Source organism: Condylura cristata, unplaced genomic scaffold (genome assembly GCF_000260355.1).
Source record: "Condylura cristata isolate star-nosed mole 26May11 unplaced genomic scaffold, ConCri1.0 scaffold00028, whole genome shotgun sequence".
Lineage (NCBI taxonomy): Eukaryota > Metazoa > Chordata > Mammalia > Eulipotyphla > Talpidae > Condylura > Condylura cristata.
The window spans coordinates 18,091,617-18,106,390 of record NW_004567129.1 but is presented as its reverse complement, the minus strand read 5'-3'; the positions used below and the strand labels follow the sequence as shown (position 1 = coordinate 18,106,390).

Sequence of the window (14,774 nt, the reverse complement as noted above, 5' to 3'; positions counted from 1 at the left end):
AATGGGGGGGGGGAGAAGTGCACTGGACTATGGTGATGGCACACAGGTGATGTGGTGATGGGAAGCCCAAGGGTATTGCAACTGAGATGGAAAAAGGTACAAAATGATATAAAAATAAACTATGATAAAAAAAATGGAGGTGTATTTTTACATCATTTTGTGCCTTTTTCCATCTCAGTTGTAACCTCCATGGGCTTCCCATCACCAGATCACCCATGTGCCATCACCATAGTCCAGTGCATTTCCCTCCCATGGGGGTGTATTTTAAAAGTAGCCCCAACAAAACTTGCTGACGAGCAAGCTATGGTATGAACAAAAGAGGAATACAAGATAACATCAGTTTTGACCTAAGCTACTGGCAAGATGGAGTTGCCATCCAGTGAAGCCTGAGGTGAAGCAAACACCGACAGAGGATCAGACAGTGAATTTCGGATTTCATTGTCCCGTTAGAGATGTCATTAGACTCCAAGTGGTGATACTGATTAGGCATTTGGAAGATAGAAAAGGCACATTCTGAGAGAGAGATTGACACTTCGGAGGAGGAATTGAAAATCACAAGAGTTCATCAAGAGATAATCATCGATAGAACAGAGAACTGGACCGTGGGTTGAGCCCAGCAACACTTCAACATTAAGAGGCTGGGAGAGGAGGATGAACCAGCAACGAATGAGAAAGCACAATTAGGAAGGTCAGAGAAACCAAGAGGATGGTATCCTGGACGCCAAGTGAAGAAACTCTGGAGGGAATGATCCATTATGTCGGTTATTACCGATGCAAGGAGGAAGAGGGCTGAGAACTGAGCATTGGAATTAGCCTGTGAGGCAACTCTGCTCATGAAGCTTACTCGTGCAGGACTGTGAGCCCTGGGATGAGAGGCAGCCCCTACTCTGACGACCATCAGGAGCCACCAGAGGATTTTGAGCAGGTGGAGAAATGCATAAACTCGCGCGTTAGGTATTTCACTGTAGTATCTTGATCATGGTCATCTGGAGTGGGGAGGGAAATTGAGGGGCTGTTGTTGTTAGCAGTGATTTTCTAGAGTGCATGTAAGATGGGTGGCCAGTTAAAACAGTGACTCCAGGGTGCAATGAATCTGAGGCACCTGGGGGCTATTCGGAGAGATACTGATGAACGAAATATTGAGGCTAGTCCTGGGCTAGAGACCTGACTGCTCAGTGGATGGCGGACAGACGCTGAAGGAATGCTAGCATTGTAAAAGGCTGGGTAAAAGGAGAGATGCCCACAGAGAGAGAAGAGTTGCAGAGATAGAAAAATCAGGAACCCTAACAGGAGAGCCAAGAGGAGCAGAAAGGTAGGGGAAGGATTGCCAACAGCCAGTAAGTCATGGGGATCCAGTAGGATAAAGATTTTTAAATGTTCATTAAATTTCGCAATTCAGAAATCATTGGTAATCTTAGTAAAAGCACCTTGTGGGCCCTTCCTGGGTTAGGACACAGCACTGCAAGCTGGCCGCAGCCTCTTCAGTGTGAGTTCGATTCCCCGCCCCAGAGCTGACCCACATGGTGCAGCAGACCTCTCCTGACCCGCCCGCTGCTCCCCTCCTCAGTGTAATTAGATGATCTGCCAGTTCTGCTCCCCACTCTGTCTCTGGTGAAGCCTCTCACAGCCCCGGCACTTCTGGCTTGTACCCCAGTTCTGTATGCATAAATAAATAAACCTTTAAAAAAAAAAGCAGCTTGCTAGTGTGGTGAAGAAATGTGCATGTTGTTAGTGGGAGACAGAAAAGAACTGGAAGCAGAGGGCAGGGGTTAGAGAAGATACCAGACTATAAATATGGGTTGGGGGAAACGCCACGTGACTGAAATCATGGGAGTTTTCTAGAAGTTGAATTCATCAGCAGTGCCAAATTCCATGGTGCAGAAAGTTTACAGAGGATAGGGACTGAGAGAGTGACCCTCAGTATCCCAGCCATTAGCAGAAGATCTTGGCCTGAGGCATGTTGCTGAAGGAAAGAGCGAGTTACTTAGTAACTCAAGACACTCACTACTGAGTCAAACTGACCAATTTCAATGTGGGAAAGTGGTTATTTTCACATTAATAAAGTAACTGGAAGAATTATGACTAAGTACCCTGTGCAGCTTTAAGAGTATGTCTGTGGCCGGCCCTCCCTGGTGGCGCAGCGGGTTAAAGCACAGCACTGAGAAGCTAAAGCCACTTCCGCATGAGTTCGATCCCCGCCTGCCCCGGAGGTGACCACATGGTGCGGCAGACCTCCCCTGACCCGCCCGCTGCGCCCCTCAGCAGTGGACTTTGTCGATCTGCCCGTTCTGCTCCCCACTCTGTCTCTGGTGAATCCTCTCACCCTCCGCATCTCTGGCCTGTACCCCAGTTCTGTATGAATAAAAAAAGAAATCTAAAAAAAAAATAAATAAAGAGTATGTCTGTGGCATCAACTGACAGCCTGATCGTAGCAATCTAGCAACTGAAGACCTGACAAAACTGAATTTCGAGAATCACTTTGGCTGGGGCCGTCTCCTCCCAGCATGGTGACATTGACACACTTTCTGGGCCCTACCAGCTCATTTTTTTGTTTGTTTGTTTGTTTGTTTTTTATAGTTATGTTTACATCATCTTGTGCCTTTTTCCATCTCAGTTGTAATCCCCGTGGGCTTCCCACCACCAATTCACCTGTGTGCCATCACCATAGTTCAGCGCACTACCCCCCCCACCGCCATTTTTGATCCCGTTTCCCACTCCACCCCCCTAAAATGACTGTGGTCTATAGTTGTTCATTGATATTATTTTTCCCCCCTGGTCTTTTGTGCTCCTGCACCAGGTCGTTGTTTTTTTGCTTTTTGTTTTTGTTTTTGCCTTTAAGTTCACTTAACATTTTTATGGTCCATATCTTTATTTGAAAATCAGGAAATTGGGTTAATAATTTTCAGGTCTTTTTAAATTATTATTCAATTAAATTGCCAATTCTGATTGCATTGTATTTAGGTAAGAGGAAGTATGTAACAAGTGAAGTCTCAGAATTAGTGTTTCTTTTCAATACAGGAGGGTCCTTCAGAGAACTGTTTTTCTCTGACAGCTGTAAGCTTTTTCTCCCCAGTGTATTTCATGACACTCTTCAGTTTAAACTGGACAGTGGACTCCAGATTGTTAGCGTAAGGAGTGGTGAGTAGACAATAAGGGTTTAAAACAGAATGTACACAGACTTGTTTGAAGATTGCTGTACCATGAAATAGAGAAAGAGTTTCTCTCCGGGGAACAGGATGAAAGGCAGGTGTGTGTGTGTTTGAGGTGTAAGAGAAGACAACTTCGATACATTTTTCGGAAGAAAGGAGCTAGTACAGGAGGAGAAATTGAGGACAAAGAAAACATTTAATGGAAAAAGATCATGGCAACATATATAAGTAATAGTATTACATTGGTCTTGCCTCTTTTATGTGGGGGTGGGGGTGGAGGTGGGAGTAGAAGCCCCCTTTTTTAAAGATTTTATTTATTTATGCATACAAAACTGGGGTACAGGCCAGAAGTGAGGGAGGTGAGAGGATTCACCAGAGACAGAGAGGGGAGCAGAGCAAGCAGACTGACAAAGTGCACTGTTGGGGAGCAGCGGGCGGGTCAGGAGAGGTCCACAGCATCATATGTGGGTCACCTCCCTGGCCAGGCATCCAGATCATTCTGTAGCAGTGATAGCACTGAGACTTAAAGCCTAGGCCACCAAGGAGGCCCACCCATTTATTTTTAAAAATGATCATTTTTACAGCTTAAACTTGCTTTCGGTGATTAAATAATCATTTCTTTTTCTTCCAGGCCCTAACGGTGACATCAATGGTCTTTTTCATTATCGCACAAGCACCTGAACCATACATTGTTGTCACTGGATTTGAAGTTGTCATTGCTTTATTTTTCGTGATTTTATATATGCTCAGACTCGATCGCTATATGACCTTCTTGTTTTGGCCTTTGCTTGTAAGTGTTCAGTTTCCTCATTAAAATTAGGAACAGCTTTTCCTGACATGTAAGACACTGTAATAAATGCTACTAATTTTGGTTTAAGCCTTTAAGGCAGTCTTCAGCAGGCTTGGGGTGAAGGAACTCTACCCACAGCTGATGTGTTCCTGGCCCCTGAGAGAGATTGGCAGGGAATCGGGCAGCCTGGGAGTATAAATTCTCCGAGTACCATCCATCAGTAGATGTGACTCTCCCATCTGCTAGAAGCAGTCACTAAGTGTAGATTGTCTTAAAATGTTTAATTTAAGATCATGATTAATAAAATAATGGCGCTTCTTAATCTTTATTTCCCTTTTGTTTTCTTTCTCTTTCCAGTTTGCTTTTTTTTTCTTTGCTATTTTTTTTTAACTCTCCTTTTAAATGCATGTTGATGTGGCCTCAAAACTGAGGTAGAGATGGGGGTAGATACACAAGTATCTGCCTCTGCACATCCTTGATCGTTAAGTGGAAAATCAAAATAATTCGGGACACTGAATAAAGCACAGTGTTATCTTACTATAAAATGTCTGTTGTCAATAGTGGTGAATTTTAACTCATCTTGTAGAACCTTATTTAATCATGTGGGCTTCATGTGGGCTCAGCATCAGAAATAACTGCCCAGTGGAGTGTCCAGATGGTTCCAGAAATGACCAAAATAGGCCAGTTGATGGTATTAATTAAAGTGTATCTGCCCCCCTAAAAGAAAGAAAGAGGCTTCACCTCTCTTTCTCCGGTGTCCTCTGCCATACTCTCCCTTCTAAGGCACCCTCCACCTCCCTGCCTCTCCCCAGCCTGCCCCCTCGGGCTGGACTGGTCACTGTACTTGTCTTCCTCTCCTGCATTCCTGATTATCCTCATGGATTCCAGAGTCCTGATAACCTCAGCTGACAGATAGAAGCTATACCTTCAGGGCCATAAGCTAAAACTTCTCAGACCACAAGCCTCTCTTAAAGTGGTATCTTCTAGAACTGTTTTTGAGGGCCAGTGATGAACATTTCAGGCTAATATCAATCTGAGGCAGTCCACAAAGGGGAAAGTTGGAAAACAGGTAAGATCTACATCAGACCTGTCCAAACTCCTACTTGGCCTCCACTGTAGACCTGAACCTTATTGGAGGGAGGTCTAGGAAAAAAAGACCAAAGTCTTCCTCAATAGACCCTCAGAGTTTAAATGCCATGCTCAGCATCAGAAATAATTGCCCAGTGGAGTGTCCAGATGGTTCCAGAAATGACCAAAATAGGCAGAAAGAGCTAAGTTATATTATTCCAAGAATTTCTTTTAAGGAGATGATTCATATGGTTCACATCTTCTTACTCTTATACTCAAAAAGTGGTATAGTTGTTATTGCAAGGTTAATCAAATGCACGCGTTATAGAGATGTTTTTTCTCCAAACTATAACCCTCTAGAACATCTTACATGTAATACACTTGGAAGCCTAAGTTCAACGAAACATAGCAAGAGGGAGCATGGCCTATGGGTAGTCACCGTCTCTTTGAAGAGCAAACGACTGAGAGTGAGATTGTTTACAAATGGCACCATGCCACCAAGGCACAGTCGGAGACCTAGATTTCTCTCCGCCCTTGACCTGAGCAAGTCACTCAGTCAAATGGTCCTATCCACTAATTGCACATGCTGTCAAGGGTTCTTTGGTAAAACAACACACAAATTTGCAAATGAAACACTTCCGGGGTAGCCAGGAAACAAGATATATGAGCACTTTGTTGGCCCTGGATGGTGCGGAGGCCATCAGCAAGGGGAGAGGGGGCAAATCACAACGACTCACACCTGGAGCCCAGGACAGAGCAGGAAAAGCAGAAGCAGCAGACTGATGTGGGCGCAGGTCTCACCCACCAGAAATACAGTGCATGGGAGGGCCTGGGACACAGAAGGATGATCCCCCACCCCAGGTGGTTATGAGCGTTTATTAAGACTGCAGGGGAATAAAAGGTGGGCTACAGGGTTGTGAATACGGGGGCCAGAGTGGAGACTGCAGGGTCATACACGGTCAGTGTGTGCAAGGCTTTGGGTTGTAATCCAATAGCTATGGGAGCTGTGGCATCCTTTAAGGAGGAGAGTGACATGACCAGCTGCCAAAAATGGCTTGAGAGGGAACAAAGCTAGTGGTGAGCCTCCGACCACTTGGGAGTCTGCCACCATAGTCAGATACAAAATGATAAAGGCCTGAATGAAGGTTAATAGCAGAGCTGGAGAGAAAGGGGGTGTTAATAAAGTAGAACTGATAGCCCCGGGTCACTCAGTAACTATATGATAAGGTTGCTTGACGTTCAGTGCCGACCGCTCCATATGTCATGTTACTAAAATTGAGAGCGCTGACTTCCAGTGTGCCAGGCTAGCCTAGTTTGCATCTTCTACATAAGACATCACCCACTTCCCCAATCAGGTAAGTTCCCTCCAACTACATTTAACTTAAAAAAGAAGCCTGTTCCATAGATAACAGGTGCATCCCAGGCTAAAAGCTTCACTGTCAGCGAAATACAATGAGGTGTCATTTTACTATGGCTTGGTACCTACAAGATGATCACTAAATACATGTGTTTCATGACGTAGAACTTTCACAGTCTTTACGGGCTGGCTGTTTTTTGTGTTGTTGTTATTTTTGGTGATCTTCAGGGAAACCTCATCTTTGTGTTCTGTGTTTCAGGATGTTGTCAACTCCCTAGTCACAGTAACATTCATGATAGTCATAGCTGTGTTGGCACTGCTACCAGAAACCAAGACACCCACCGTCCTTGGAGGGGTAAGTGGGGGTCTTTCCAGTTTCTCCCTGCTGGTTTGACCAGAATTCTGATAGACTTGGACCATAGCAATAAGAACAGGAAACTATACCATAGTCCTCCCAGGGGCCTCAGCTAGAGCCTACAGGCCCGTTTTCATGTGTGCAGACTTACCCTGATCAGGGTGAAGAAGTACAATCTCACAGTAAAGCTGAAGTGAGTCAGGTGAAGATGATCCTACACGTTTCTCAGAGGTATGTAGGTTAGACTAGACAGAGAAAGGCTGCTGGAACCAGGAACAACATTCAGCTCTGAGAAACTTGGGTGAGTTTCTCAGATGACAAGAAAGAACATAGATGTCAAGAAAACTTGGTTCGATGCTTATTCACTTACCACCCAGATTCTCCTTCAGAGGGAATATAACAGATGCCTCATGAGAAGGGAATGGTTGTAAGAAGCTTCCAGAGCATTGAACTCAGGGTTGTTCTGAACACTGCCCAGAGAGGAGCAAATTAGCTCCATCACACTTTCTCCTGGAAAGCAAGCCAAAAATTAGCGTCAAAACAGTGTCATTCCAGCTAATATTCTTCTGAGATTTCTTATAGGGGATTCAAAATAGGTTGGCTTTTCTAGGTTCTGATCTAGGGTGCGGATGCAAATGTGCTCAGTAAACCCCCTCCTCCTTCCCTGTCTGTTCATGGTAGAGGCTACCTCGAAGGGCTGACCACTGTCGGCCAGCCACATATGTCAGAACCCATGGGTTTTTATCTCCCTTATTAGGCACTGAGCAACTTCATGAGGGATGGGAATTATTCTAGAAACTACATATCACCAGAACAGCAATTTCCCCTGTCGTCTTTGAATATAATCTTGTGTCTCTGAGAAAGAGGGAGCAGGCAGAGGACTGATTCATTCTTCAGGGGCACCAAGGCACTGGTGCTTCAAGGACAGAGCTGAGCTGGCCACCGCAGCCACTGCCACTGGAAGTGTGGCCACGTGTGGCCACCCAGCACTGGAAGTGGAGTTGGTCTGAATAGAGACGAGGTGCATGTGTGCAACCCACACTGGATTTCTAAGTCTGTCCAAAAAAAAAAGTAGAATGTTTAATAACTGTATTATAGTCGTGACATATTAAAGTGGTAACATTTTGGATATAGCAAACTAAATAAAATCTATTATTAAAATTGCACTTTTTTAAGCTTTGTAGGGTGGCTGTTGGAACATCTTTGATGATGTGGCCTACATGGTTGAGGCACGGTGCTTTGGGGGGACATTGAACTAGAACCCGCACCCTCCCCTTGAGCTGCTTAGAGCTTCAAAAGGAGACAAAAGGGCAAACAGCTGTTGACAGTTACTGCAGGACACGGCAGCAGAACAGTAGCTCTCGGGAGTGAGGCAGAGGACGAGGGAAAGGGTGGGGAGGAGGACTCAGTGTCTCACGGGCAGAGGCCATGGTGTCTGGAGCCAGGCAGTGAGGCCTCCTGGCCCTTGGATATCGGGGACTCAACGCCCCTGAAGAAGGACCCCCCCTTTCTCCAGCCCAGGGCACCAGTTCTCAAACAGCCCTCAGATACTAGAAGTCCATGTTCAACTAGTTTACTCCCTTTATCTCGATTTTCTCATCCGAAGGCCTAGACAGCCTCTTGCCACTTGCGTGGCCGCAGCCAGGAGTCCACAGCCCAGTCCTGGAGAGTGAGCTTTGGGCCAGCGCATCACTCTCATTCTCCAGAGCTTTGAGCCCTTACCGTTGCCTGGGGTTAACCTTGAGCTAGTGCTAACTTTACCCTTTCTCCAATTGGGTTTGCAGTGGGGAAGTAACTGAATCCCGCTGCCGGCAGCACACCCAGGAGCAAGCCAAGAAATCCCCCGGAACATAACCGCTGCTCACTGACATGATCTCTTCCCTTTCTCTAGGGGGCTTCCGGGAAACATGGGAATGAGACTAAAACGACCCTGACATCCATCCATGGGGGTGGGGGGCGGCAGCCCCTGGCCATGCAAGCCCCCGCCATGGCCACCCCCTGACACTGTGTCTTTGCTTCCAGGTGTTTGGATTCCTGACATCAGTGTCCTGTCTTGTGGATGCAGCACTTATTTACCGGAAACTTCTATTTAATCCCGGTGGCCCTTATAAGAAAACTTCTGCGCATAACAGAGTTTAAATGTTGTAGTTTTAGATTCCTTTTTAGTCGAGGCTAAGTATTAAACAGAGTACTTTATTCTTACACATTTCCTGTAGTAGTTCTCATTTAATTTGCCCAGTGTGGGAGTCCGAGGAAGAGATTTAGGTATCTCTGCCCAGAGTACCCCCTCGCCGGAATTTCCACGGGTGGGCGGAGAGTACCCACATCACCCCGGCTTTTCCCCAGCTCGGGACCTGGCAGAAAAGAATACACTGAAACAGCCTGCAGATGGTCTTTGGAGCCAGGGGTCTGGCAGCTGGAGGCAGCCCGAGACACTGCGTTCCCAGGCCGCACCCCGAGAGAAGAGGGGGCTCCATGGAGGGCTGAGGTTGCCCACTGGCGGGTGCAGAGAGCCGTGCGCGTGCTGCAGGAGGCGGGCGGCCGTTGGGGGTGGACGCTGGTTACCACCGCCACGGTGCAGGTGCAGAGCCGCAGGCCAGCCCGACACCCCGAGGCCCGCAGACCCCAAGCCGCGCAGGTCCGCTCGGAACACCTGCGTCCGCGACGCTCAGTGCGTGGCTGGCCTCCGCGGCATCCTGAGCCTTCAGTGTCCACCGCACCCTTGAAGATGTCCACCGTGGGGCCAAGGGCGCCTGTGCCGCCGCCAAGGGCGCCTGTGCCACCGCCAAGGGCGCCTGTGCCACCGCCAAGGGCGCCTGTGCCACCGCCAAGGGCGCCTGTGCCACCGCCAAGGGCGCCTGTGCCACCGCCAAGGGCGCCTGTGCCACCGCCAAGGGCGCCTGTGCCACCGCCAAGGGCGCCTGTGCCACCGCCAAGGGCGCCCGGGCCCCCGCCGAGGGGTGTCCTCCCACCCCCAGGCAGACCCATAGAAAAGCCGATCCCTGTGCCCCCAAGCACAGAGGACAAGAATGCCATGCAGAAGCGTGCGGAGGAACGGGCCAAAGTCCCGGGCAAATTCAGGGACAGCATCAAGCATTATTTCTTCACTCCCACCGGATTTCTGAAGATCCTGAGACTGGTGAGCCAAGGGTGGACACGGGAGGATGAGGGCTGGCCTCCGCCTGGGGGATGCATATTGGGGGGCTGAGCCGCTCTGAAGCTCCCCACTTCCCTTGCGCTGCTCACCTGCGATGGGCCTTGGCGTTCCTGCCCCTCCCCCACGCTCACACACGTAACCCTTACTACCAAATTTGACTTTTCCTCCTTTTAAATTTCTGCAATTTTCTCTCCCTAAGAGAATTAGGAAGCCGTGATGATAACGACAGAAATGTGTAAATGAGCAAATAAAAAGAACAGAATTGACCGGTAAAATAGATAAATGGGGAAAAAAATAAAACCGGGGCCCCCACTGCTGGCGCAGCTAGTTAAAGCACAGCACTAAGAAGCTAAAGCCACTGTAGCATGAGTTCAATTCCCACCCCAGAGGTGACCACATGGCGCGGCAGATCTCTCCTGACCCACCCACTGCTCCCCTCAGCAGTGGACTTGTCAGTCTGCCTGTTCTGCTCCCCGCTCTGTCTCTGGTGAAGCCTCTCGCTGCCCCTGAGCCTCTGGCCTGTAGCCCAGATCTGTACGCACAAATAAATAAATCTTAAAAAAAAAAAATACCAGCAGGCTTAGCTTGGGGGAACCTGACCAAGACAAACCTGGGATAGCTAAGGATGAACAGTGACAGGGGTACTAGGCCAGGCAAGGACACGATATGAAAGTGCTTATTTCCCAACAAAGTGACATTGGGGGCATCAGCAGCTGTTTGGAAAGGCTGTTGGGGCTTTTGCCTCACTATCAGAATCAATATCTCCTCCACTTTATGGGCATACACATACTTCTTCTTTTTAAAAGATTTATTTATTTATGCATACAAGAACTGGGGTACAGGCAAACAAGAACTGGGGTACAGCCAGAGGTGTAGGGGGGTGAGAGGATTCACCAGAGACAGAGTGGGGAGCAGAACAAGCAGGTTTACTGAAATACACTGCTGAGGGGAGCAGCGGGTGAGACAGGAGAGATCTGCTGTGCCATGTGGGTCAGCTCCCTGGCCGGGGATCAAACTCATGCTGCAGTGGCTGCAGATAGCTTCATAGTGCTGTGCTTTAATCCCTTGCACCACCAGGAAGGACCCTATACACATACTTCTTTCTGGCATGAAATATACCCTGCTAACGATGGTGATTTTTAAGGAGCGAGGCTAGAACCTAACCCTAGGATTAGGTTGGGAGAGAAGAAAAACAGATTTGTGCTCAGTTTTTTATTCTTTTCATTATTTCATTTCTTAAAAATATAAGATATTTGAAATAATAAAAATGTTCAAAACAATACAGAAATTGCAATGTAATCCATTTACAATTTATGGATTTAAAAATTAGTCTGTGTCCATTATAACAAACCCTGTTTCTTTTACCGCAGGGTCTTCTCATAGGAGCATTGATTTGTTTCATTGCTGCTGAAGCCCATGAATCATATATAGCAATCACCGTGCTGGAAATCTGCATCGTTCTTTTTTTTATTCTAATATATATGCTAACCCTTCACCACTTGCTGATTTGTTTAGACTGGTCCTTACTTGTAAGTATTCTTTTTCATAATTCGAATAAAAGCTGTGCCCTCAGGCCCCAGGGTAAGGGCTTTCCTGGAGTGAAAACAACAAAACCCTCTATCTGGACAAGGCCAGAGCTGATTTTCACAGGCTTTGCGCTGGGCGGTAACTCCCCTCCCACCAGAAAGATTCCTTGGCCCTCCTGTCCAAGGACAGTCACACACACCTGTCACTGTGTCACAGTCCCACACAAATGGTACTTTCCAGAGAAGGAAAATTTTAATCAGCACGTTTTGTAGGTAAACACACTTCTCACCTAAAACAGCAGATGCTTCTACTTTCCAAACTGTATCCTTCTTAAAAGAGTATAAGCAACCCCTCACCCTTCAAAAAGAAAAAAGCACAACCCAAGAGTTGACATGGCAGAGTTTTAAAAAATTGTCACACACACTGCAAAAGACAGCAGGAGTCTGCCTTTACATGTGTTAATGTTAAGGGCCCATCCTCCCGTAGGGTGCCATATGGTGGCTGTTCAGGAAACAGCACTGCACCCCCATTTTTGATCCACTTTCCCCAGAATTTTCAGATTCTTTACCAACTGAAAACTCCCCAAAGTTAACCCCTCGGGGTTTAGACATACCTTGCTTACTATGGAACCTAATGCTTTGCATCCTCACAGACTGGTGAAGACCAGTTCTGGGGGCCCAGTCCCTGGCCTGGCCCCTCGCTCCTGTGTGAACTTGAACTTCAGTTTCCCCTTGGGGGAAATTCAGCAAAGACAAAGCCTGATAAGTGACTGAATTCTTGTAACACTTCAGTGTGTTGAAGGCAAACAGCACAATGACTGGCCCAGAATAAACACTTACTACAAGTGGCCAAAGAGAAAAACAGCCCATCAGGGGAATTGGGTGACTTTGTCATTTTATTTTGCCCTGTGGACTATTCTCTTCACTCAGGCCTCTTCCACATTCTGCTTCCTTGTAGCAGCTTTTTCTTTTTCTTTACAAATTTGTTGAAGCATACAAGAGCTGGGATGTAGGCCAGAGGTGCGGAGTATGAGAGGATTCACCAGAGGCAGATTAGGGAGCAGAACAGGCAGATGGACTGAAATGCACTGCTGAGGGGAGCAGCGGGGAGACAGGAGAGGTCTGCCGCGCCATGTGGGTCAGCTCCCTGGCCAGGGATCACACTCATGCTGCAGTGGCTACAGATAGCTTCATAGTGCTGAGACTTAACCCCTGCACCACCATGGAGCCCCAAGAAGGTCTACATCCAAAGCACTAGGGCAAAGGCTAGTCAGAGAGAAGGCCGTGGGCACGGAGTCAAGACAGTCACAGGCAGAGCGGCTCACTGCCTGAGCAGCACCGGGCTTCCTCATCTGTAAACTGGGCATAATGAAGGTTTGTTGTACAATAATGAGACTCAGCTGAGGTGACGGTCAGCACAGTACATGACACGCAGCAAGTGCTCAAGAAATGTGAGCTGCAGCGACACGTTAGGAATGAGGTGAACAGTAGCTCCCCAAGGGGTATGTCTGTGGGGAAGACTGGACAGTGGGCGCCCGGGGGCCTGTGAGACGGGGTCAGCAAACGGCCAGGGAGTCAGACCTCGGAATATAGTGGCTTACACAGTCCTCAGGTGTCAGGCTGGCTGCACAGCAGCACACGGCTACCTGCCCCACCCTACTCGCCTGGGAACCTGGCCCCAGTGTCCGTCCCCCGCCCCAGTTCTGCTGCATGTTCCCTGCAAGTGTCAGCCTCCAGGTGCCCAGAGAGCAGACGCCCCCAACAGAGCCGACTAACAGCAAGCCACCTTCCGCCCTGCAGCTCACTGCTCACTGGTCTCACCAGGAGTCAGCAGGAAGCCTGTGCACATTTTGAGGAGACATGTCAGAGGCACCCACTTTTTTATGCACTCCCACTGTCCACTCCCAGTGCTCCCGTGATCAGATGCTTTCAGCTTCATCAGGCCATTTAACTCCCAGGTCAAGCCAGTGAACCCCACTCATTCCCATATTTTAAATGAGCACGTTGGCAGAGAGGAGCCATAAAACACGCCTGGGGCCAGAGAGCTAGGAGCTGGCAGGCCCAGAGAGCTCCTCGACCCAAAAAAGCAACATTCTCACCTTATTTATACTCCATGCCATTTTGACCTTCCTACTCCACAGGAAATGCCAAGGATGGACACAGCACCCCAGCCCAGGGAGACAGGTTGCTTCTTCCTCCTTTGGGGTCCCGTGAGAGGAACCAAAATAAGTCACTTGAGTTCTGACTCCACCCTGCACAGATGTTCCTGTGTAGAAAATTGAATAAACCACCTGAGCCTTAGTTGCATCCTCTTAAAAGGGGAGCCACGACTATGGTAATTCTAGGCTGCCTGGGGGACGGGGCCTGGCACGGTGACGCTCGAGACCCGGCTGGCAGGGCCAGCCCCCACCCCTCCACGCCAAGCCACCGGATCTGAAGACTTAAGACGTCCCATTTAGACATCCAAGGTTACATCGCCCTGGGCTTTTGCTTCTCCCCCCACCCTGAGGCTGCTCCCACCACTCTTCCTCACTCTATTTCACAGACAACGATGCAGACTGGGCTAGCAGTTAGAGGATTCAGTACAGAAGCCGGAATGAAGGACATAAGTAGCCCCTCGCTGCCAGGGCTGACTCAGTTCTGGCCACGTCTTGGGAAAGAACAGAAGTCAAGAGCACAGACACTCATTCCAGAATGTCTGTCTGCTCCTCCATGTCCTCTCACCTTGGGATGTGTGGACCCAACCTCTACCTGTTTGGGCATAGAATTAAATAAGTTATAGTATAAACCTAAAATTTTATTTTAAAGACAAATATATAATGGAATAAAAGGCAAAATTTAAATACAAGACTTCAGGGCTCTTCCTGGTGGCATAAGGAGTTAGGTTGCAACGCTTTGAGGCAATCTGTAGACATTGTGGCCTGAGTTTGATCCCTGGCCGGAGAGCTGACCCACGTGGCGCAGCAGACCGCTCCTGTCTCACCTACTGGTCCCCTTGGCAGTGTATTTCATCAGTCGGCCTGTTCTGCTCCCCACTCTGTCTCTGGTGAATCCTCTCACCCCTCTACACCTCTGGCCTACACCCCAGTTCTTGTATGCATAAATCTGTTTTAAAAATAGAATAAAAATAAATAAATACAAACTTCAAAGAATCCTCTTTGCGGGGGGCCAGTTTGGGGTCTATGTTTTTTCATGTTCAGTTTCCTGTTCCCTTTAAGAAAAGACTGATGGGCCCTCCCTGGTGGCGCAGCAGGTTAAAATACAGCACTGAGAAGCTAAAGCCACTTCAGCATGAGTTCGATCCCCGCCCCAAAGGTGACCCACATGGCGCGGCAGACCTCTCCTGACCCGCCCGCTGCTCCCCTCAGCAGT

General features: G+C 48.2%; 2 protein-coding genes across 2 annotated transcripts in view; both read left to right on the top strand.

Annotated features, from left to right (window-relative positions):
* CKLF (chemokine-like factor) overlaps window positions 1-8,858 on the top strand; it is a 12,650-nt gene extending 3,792 nt beyond the window's left edge. The window contains exons 2-4 of the mRNA XM_004690236.1: window positions 3,781-3,939; window positions 6,624-6,719; window positions 8,742-8,858. Of these exons, the coding sequence (XP_004690293.1) occupies window positions 3,781-3,939; window positions 6,624-6,719; window positions 8,742-8,858 (372 nt within the window). The remainder of the gene's footprint in view (window positions 1-3,780; window positions 3,940-6,623; window positions 6,720-8,741) is intronic.
* Window positions 8,859-9,107: 249 nt separating this feature from the next.
* Window positions 9,108-14,774, top strand: part of LOC101619398 — an 8,476-nt gene continuing 2,809 nt past the window's right edge. Inside the window, exons 1-4 of the mRNA XM_012730474.1 lie at window positions 9,108-9,126; window positions 9,448-9,679; window positions 9,735-9,858; window positions 11,247-11,405. Coding sequence (XP_012585928.1) covers window positions 9,108-9,126; window positions 9,448-9,679; window positions 9,735-9,858; window positions 11,247-11,405 — 534 coding nt within the window. The remainder of the gene's footprint in view (window positions 9,127-9,447; window positions 9,680-9,734; window positions 9,859-11,246; window positions 11,406-14,774) is intronic.